Source organism: Spermophilus citellus (genome assembly GCF_964194105.1).
Source record: "Spermophilus citellus genome assembly, chromosome: 6".
Classification (NCBI taxonomy): Eukaryota; Metazoa; Chordata; class Mammalia; order Rodentia; family Sciuridae; genus Spermophilus; species Spermophilus citellus.
Window position 1 is genome coordinate 142,925,587 of NC_138187.1, and position 8,194 is coordinate 142,933,780.

The following is an 8,194-nucleotide window of genomic DNA, read 5'->3' on the forward strand; positions in this document are numbered from 1 at the left end:
TTGTTATATTTTTATGCATGGGGATAGCAGGGAGCAGGAAGAAAACTGATGAGTTCTGTCCAACTTAGTACAGAATATATAGCATTAACTGGGTAGCAGTTTTTAGATATTGAAACGTTTAAAACCTTTACTTGATTTTTTTTTTAAATCAAAGAAACAAACGCCGGTTTCAAAAATAGCAATAAAATGTAAAAAGACTTTTTTTTTGCATAAACTTTTAATACAAAACTCAAATTTATTATTGACACTGTGATAACTTAATTTACAAATATATTCTGACTTCGTTTTAAGAGCAATAGCTTAAGTTAAATACAGTGTTCTCTTTATCACTTCCAAGTCAAATACACTCAAACAAAACAACATTTAAAAACATTTCTCAATAATAACAGTGATTTCTGAAACAGGAGTCCAAGTTAAGGAGATTTCAGCAGCTTAATACAATCTATATGTAATAATACATAGCGTGTCAGTTGACCTTGAAGCTTACAGCGTATTGTAATCAGTCCCATAAATTTTATTCACAGTTTCTGTCACCAGAGTTACCTGACCATTTCAGTGTGAAGGGTTTTCTAATACAGAGGGTCTTCTGTATTTTATGACAGTACCATAGACAGTACCATAGTCTCTCTTTTCTTCTACAGTCTCTCAATTTTAGTCTTACTGTTGTTTTTTCAGCCCTGAATCTGGATGACTTCCATGGTAATCCATCCTGTGTCACTTGTTCCTCCCCTGAGCCTGTCAGGTCACCCCAAACAAGCCAAGTTGTCTACCCAGACAGCCACACTGGCTCGTTCCTTCCGTCCTTGATACCATCTTTCAATTCCCTTCAGTTAGGAATCAGTCACTTTAGGCTGTTAGCCTGAAGGTCATTCAGAAGATTTAAGTAAATATTTGATTTCAGGAACCTGGGATAAGAGTCCTTTTCCATAAGGGTATATATGATTTTTTGAGCTTCATCAAAACATGTGTGAGTTGGTGCTTTAATCTTCTTGGCTGTAGATTCTCGAGTACGAAAGTCAATATTGATCTAAAAAAGAGAACTTCATTAATTCATGTGCATGTCATATTTATGGTGATTTTATGATGCACCTATTGTAATTTTTGAAACACCTCAAGAAAACAGTCTTATGTCCTCATTTAACTCATTTCAAATCTCTTGTTTGACTACTCTAAGCCAGCTCTATGTGAGGTATGGAGGAGATAAAAAGAAATATCACAAGAAAAGTATCTGTTTCAAGTTACAAAAGAGGCAGCCATGAGAAATGTAAATATCTACGAAAGGTGGTTCACATATCAAAGAACAGTGATGTGGACACTTGAGATTTACTAGGTGAGAGGACTTCTTGTGCATCTACTTCCTGTTGGGACCAAGAACGTTTTACAGGAAGAGGAGCACTACTAGTGACAGGACGTATTTTAGCTGCTGCAGTTGCATGCATTATAGGAATCTGCATTTCATCCTTGCCCTGGATAGCTCATTAAGGATCCCCTGATGTGTGGTTCTGGCCCTAGTACCTGTGCTCCTTTCTCTACCCGTCCATCATGTTCAATAGTTTGCAAAGTCAATCTTTCATTCTCTGCACTGAAATCTTCCCAAATCTAGAGAATTATTTTGTAGTTGCACTGAACTATATGAATATGCCTAAATATGCAGAAGTAAAACCATGATACTCAAAAAGGATTTCATCTTTTATGTTTGAAGTTTCATGTTGACTTAATTCTTTTACACATAAGCTGATGATAATGGAGTTAATACTCACTTGTTTAGCTGCATCTGAATGCACAAATGCTTTATATATCTTCTCGGCCTTGCAATGCAAAAGATCAGACTCTGTTTTCTTGTAGTCTTCACAAGCCAGCCAGAACTCAATATTCTCCTCACTGAACTCAGACTTAAGAAAATTTCCAAAGACATCTTGACCAGCTAAAAACAAAGGGAACAATTGAGATAATTAAATTAATTGAGCCAATAAGTGAATAACTTGAAGAAATCTGTAAGAAAAATAGCCACTGCATTCTCTCTCAATAAAATAAGACCTGGAACAGCCAGGTCACAGTTTGTAAAGGAGGAAAGGCCCTAGAGATCCCTTTATTTATAGAAGAGGAACTGGAACCAAACTTGTTCTCAATCACATAGCTGCTTGGTATGCTTTGCTTCCTTTTGTATTTAAATCAAGAATTTGGCTCTGCCGATTTTAAAACAATGTCTTTTCTTATGAAGACCAACATCTTAGCCAGAATGTAGAGCATTTCAAGGAAGCAAACAAGAATTGCAAAGGGCATTAACATCATGTTAATAATTTCCAAATCCAGTTCATGTTAGATAATGGCAGACCTATATATCACCTATGCATCTGATATACTAATTACATTTGCTGCAATTACTGAGACTTATATGGGCTAATTCTGTGCCATTTATTTGTTTAGCTGAGTTGTATACTATGTCTGATAATAATATTGATGAGCTAGGTTGAACTACTTCATCCCCAAACAAGGCTCTTTAGGGTGTTTCTGGGGAGAAGAGGATAAGTTTACTCTTTAGATAGACAACAAGCTGCATGTCTATACCTCTTCACCTTCTCATTCCAGTAGAACTCTAATACCCATAATAAGAAGAAGGGAATATGATTTCATTCCTTCCCTTCTTTGGTCAGAAAATCTCTGCAAGACTCTTTGTGTTTAAACATCCTTTTACATTTTCTATGTTAGAACATGCATCATATAATCTATAAAATGCAATTATTCATGTTTTTCAACAACCTTCAAGGTAGAAAGGGACTATGTCTTTGCTTTTGAATACCTTTGCTTCTAAAATGCCTGTCACATAAATGTGGGATGAATGAGAGAATTAATGAATGTATGAATGGTAAAATACTAACTGTATGAATGAATCCTCTTTATATCCAACTGTAAAAATAGATTCTTTAGGCAACTTTCAAAATCAGAATTCACATATTAAGATACATGGTTTACTTTTAAAACTTTAAACTTCATGAACCCCAGTGTAATTTTAATTTTTTTTTCCTATAATCATCAGTGAAAATGCCTAATTGCCTTGGCAGGTTTGTCTAAAACACTGTTGTAGAATTAAGTGTTAAGTCAGCATATCACAAAGAGGCCTACTATGCTGAAGTTATCAATGTTTATAGAAATGTCAGACTACAACTTTTTGCATATTATGCTATTTTAATGAAGCCTTTCAATCTATTAGGGTATTGAGCTGAATTAAGAAGCATTCAATGATTAATGTACACTTACTTTGGTTGGCAAGAAGTTTTTCTAGAGATTGAGACCACTGTATAACTTCATCAGCAGAAAGTCTACAGAAGAAAAAAAAATTAAGCATGTTAGTAAAATAGTTTTTATGTAAGCCCAAATGTAATCAGAATGGCTGCTGCCCTCTGATAATTTCACAAACTAATATTCTAGTTACAAGACATTTTAGTAACCTAGACTTATAAGGATTTCTTAGAATTACCATAAGTATGAAAAAAAATCTGCCAATTAAGTTTGAAAAATTAAAATAGATAAAAATCTGACAGAACAAAGATAAATAAGCAAGTATATACACAGACATGTTAATATTTAATTTACATTGGTACTAATGTAGGCTAATCTTATTTGGCATATTACCTAAGAGAAACAAAACCCATGATGTGTAGTATTAATCTCTTACTAGGATAGAAATCTGGTCCCTAGACTGATCTTGTAAATGATAGTAAAATGGATTAATGCACATACATGTCTTTGGACTTGGAAGACTTCATTCCAGATTCCGAATGTGGGATCATAGATCTCAGGTATGCTTTCATGTCCATTCCACTACAAAAGACAGAAAGTGAGTACTTGGTATTTCTCCATTAGAATTCGTTTTATTTGTAAAATGAACAAAACATGGTCTAAATGCCTCTAAGGAATAAGGCAATAACAAAAGTAACTGATAGCACATTTTTTTATACTCAGATAGGGCTCATTTTTATGAGTCCATGTCTGAAAAAATTCTCACCTAATTTAATGCCATAGAACGATTTACTTTTTAATACAAACGAATCTTACTTAAAAAGCACAACAGGCAGTTAGTTGCTCTGGTCTGGCTGACCCAAATGCTCATATTCTCTTCCATTCATTCACACTCCCTCTGTCATTAGAGATAGTCTAAGCGAGACACTAGAGGAACTTACAATGTCTTTGGCCTCCTTTTTTGCGTTTTGTCATCTAGAAGTGAATGACGAGTTTCTTTCAAGTCCTTTGGGTTTGCAGAGAAGAACATTCCTGGGATTTTGTCCAGCCTTGGCGTGGAGATGGCTGCTGCTCTCATGGTCCTCTCTCAGCAAATGTCTGCTCGCCAATGTCTCTGCTGCTTTATATAGAGAAGGCAGACAGGCTCTGGCTGCACGAGGGAGGCTGTTTATCAAGTGATGTTACCACAGACACTGCAAGTTCCTCCTTCCTTGGTGAGTTGTGACGTGAGGTTGAAAAAAAAAAAAGCATACAGTGATGTCTTGTGGTTGAAACTTAACCATATGAGAGCAGGTCACTTGATTAGAAAGAAAACCAAACACTCAGAGACACACACATACACTAAAGGGCCAAAGCAGCCCCTGCCTTCGGTTTGAGATGATGCTAGTTTCCTCTTGAAAATTGTGCATTCCCTCAAAAACCTTAACACCAAAAAAAAAAAAAAAAAAAAAAAAAAAAACCAAAAACAATCCAATCAATAAATGGGACAAGGAATTGAAAGACACTTCTCAGAAGAAGATATACAATCCATCAACAAATATATAAAAAAATGTTCAACATCTCTAGCAATTAGAGAAATGCAAATCAAAACTACTCTAAGATTTCTGGGGTTGTGGCTTAGAAGTAGAGTGCTTGCCTAGCATACGTGAGGCACTGGATTCAATCCCAGGCACTACATAAAAATAAATAAAATAAAGGTATTGTGTCCATCTATAACTAAAAATATATTAAAAGATTTCATCTCACTCCAGTCAGAATGGCAACTATCAAGAATACAAACAACAATAAGTGTTGGCAAGGATGTGGGGAAAAAAGGCACACTGATACCTTGCTGTGGGATTGCAAATTGGTGTAGCCAATCTGGAAAGCAATATGGAGATTCCTTGGAAAACTTGGAAAGGAACCACCATTTGGCCCAGTTATCCCACTCCTTGGTTTATACCCCAAAGACTTAAAAACAGCATACTACAGGGACATAGCCACATGAATGTTTATAGCAGCACAATTCATATTAACTAAATTGTGGAACCATCCAGGTGCCCTTCAGTAGATGAATGGATAGGGAAACTTTGGTATATACACAATGGAATATTACTCAGTATTAAAAGAGAATAAAATCATGGCATTTGCAGGTAAATGGATGGAGTTGGAGAACATAATGCTAAGTGAAGCAAGCCAATCCCCCAAAATCAAAGGCTGAATGTTTTCTTTGATTTGAGGATGCTGACTCATAATGGCAAAGGCAGGGGCATGGGAGGAATGGAGGAACTTTAGATAGGGCAAAGGGGAGGGAGAGAAAAGAAGGGGGCAAGGGAGTAAGAATGAATGATGGTAGAGTGAGCTAGACATCATTACCTACATTCATGTATGAAGACACAAATAGTGTGAAAATACTCTGTATATAACCAGAGACTGGAAAAATTGTGCTCTGTATGTGCAATGTGAAATGAATTGCATTCTGCCATCATATATAACAAATAAGAATAAATAAATAATTTAATAATAAAAAAATAAAATTGTACATTCCCACAAAATGATTCATTTGGTGTATTTATTGTATAAATTTAAAATCAACTTTAGAGTTATATCCCCCTCAATCCTTTGGATAGTCATCTGATTTCAATATTTAAAAGGGATTCCCCTTGCCAGGAAATAGTGTGAAGAAAATAATTTTTGTTTATCTGTTAGGAAGAAGAAATGAGAGGCTGTCTTCATCTAGTCCCTCTTGGACTCTCATCTCTTATTTCCATGGCAGAAAGTTTTCATGTTGGAGTTTTCCAAGGGGTGTGCTAAACATTCTACTGGTGGTGTGTAAGATGATTTAAAAGAATACATCATTTTAATATTTATTAGCAATATAACTATTGAACTGTGACTGTTTACATATTTCTGCTTAGGAAAAGAAGAAAGTAAAGTTAAAACAAATCTATAAATAAAAATATAATTGATACACTCATATGGCATAATATATAGATATACTAAAGAATCACACAGTAGCTGGAAAAAACATTCAAGGTAAAATAAGAGTTCATTTCATAGATTGATAAATTGTACTTCTTATGTGTTGATCTTCCATTTCAAATTTTGGCAGTATCTCTGGATACAGCCCGTTTTAATAAACCTTTAGTGGATATTAAAGTCTAAAAAAAAGTCCAAGGAACTAGAAGAGTATCCACTTCTCAGAGTAGACACGTTAGTGTAATATAAGCTCCTGTAGAATTCATAGAGGTCTTTGGCTCATTTATAGAGAACCCAGTTTGACTTAAACTTTCTTTTGGATCTTGTTTTTACTGAGAGAGGCTTCTGTTGGATAATAGTTTTTGCTTAGGCTCCGGTTGGCATTGGGTAGAGCTGGTAAAAAGGAGTATATTCATTTTCCTGCCTTGATTCTATCATTAGAATAAGCAATATTAGAAGGAAATGCATTTGCAATATTATAAAATTTACGTACACACAGTCATGAGCATACATTATATATAACAGCATCCTTTGAGGTTAGAAAGATAGCAAGATGTATTAAGAAAGTGATGAAATGGTTACTTTGGAAGTGACCCAAACAGAACGTATAGGGCCCGTTTTGGCATAAAAACTGGTTTGTATACTTCCTGTGGTTTACTCCATACTTGATTTCCTGTTAAAATCTTCAGCATTGCTCCTGTTGATCTGGTAACCTCTCACTCCTCTAGATAATTTTGGGTCAGTTATGTTAGATAAAAATTATTTAAAGGTTATTTCTAATGTTCCTCTATGATTATCATTCAAATGTACTGACAGTTTCCTAAGTCTGTTTCTGAATAGTTCCTTTGGATGTTAAAATAAGCATTATAAGAAAAAACAGCAGTAGCTAAGGTTATGGAACCAAATAAGCCTGGGAAATGTTGGGTTCCTGGCTTTTTAAAGAATCATACCCTCTTTAAATAAGGAAAATAGTTTTTAGAAAATAATGTTCTCTTGACACCACATTAGGAAACTCTGGTCTAAGACCAGAATAAATATTTGCCTCTTATGTATTAAAGAATTGCTTTAAACCTCCCAAAGTTTTGCTACCATAATGTAGTCTTTCAGGCTCAAGCATTTGTAAGCAATTCCAATAGCCTGCTTCCAAGTTCAAATATAGAAAGAAACCCCTGAGAGTGGAGGAACTTCTGAAATTCCTTTATCCCAATTGACAGATGGAGCCTTCTCAGTGGTACAGCAATACAGATGTTCTTTAAATGACCACTTGCAAGTCCATGCAAGGTCTGTATGTGCCTGAGCAAGGCAAATTTGATTCTGTTCTATCAGCAAGGGCTGAGCAGTCCATGGCAGGACATTGAGGGTTCCCTATCAGTCTCCCGTGGTATCACCATCATCCTTCTTTGTGAAATTTATTAAGAAAAGACAAGCTATGGGGTGGTAAATTTAATCAATAACTTTGGTTGAGGTTGTAGAGGATTTCAATAAAGCCAATAGAAGAAACAAAGAGTCTCGCAAACAATTGCACTTTTTTTTTTTTTAAATTCTGTGAAACTGTGCTTCAGTAATCAGGTTGGAGTCCTAAGAAGATTTATCCTTCATGTAGTCTTATTTATCTTATAACCTTATTATAAAAACAGCTTTCGATTTACAGTGAACTTGAGTAGAAAATGCAGAGTTCCCATCTATTCCCACCCTTTACCATGCCCCAAACTCCACCACCAATGCCATCTCTCATCAATGTGGTTTGTTATAATCAATGAGCCTGCACTGACACATCAATGTCATACAGAGATCATAGTTTACATCAGACTTCACTCTTGGTGTTATGTATTCCATAGACTTTGATAAATGTACAGTGAATATATTCATCATTATAGTATTACATGGAAGTATTCCCTGCCCTTAAAGTCCTAGTGTTATATTTCAAAATACCTTGGAGACTGGTTCAGTAAAACACTTCAGATTGTAGCTATCAAATTTGATGGGAAAAAGGAGG

General features: G+C 35.2%; 1 protein-coding gene across 1 annotated transcript; it reads right to left on the reverse strand.

Moving 5' to 3' along the window:
• Nucleotides 1-269: 269 nt before the first annotated feature.
• Nucleotides 270-4,318, reverse strand: RGS1 (regulator of G protein signaling 1; the record flags this gene model as incomplete). Its single annotated transcript, XM_081299483.1, has 5 exons — nt 270-1,027; nt 1,761-1,924; nt 3,259-3,320; nt 3,742-3,822; nt 4,182-4,318. The coding sequence occupies 5 exons, from the start codon at nt 4,316-4,318 to the stop codon at nt 842-844; spliced, it is 630 nt and encodes a 209-aa protein (XP_081155609.1). The 3' UTR covers nt 270-841.
• Nucleotides 4,319-8,194: the final 3,876 nt, after the last annotated feature.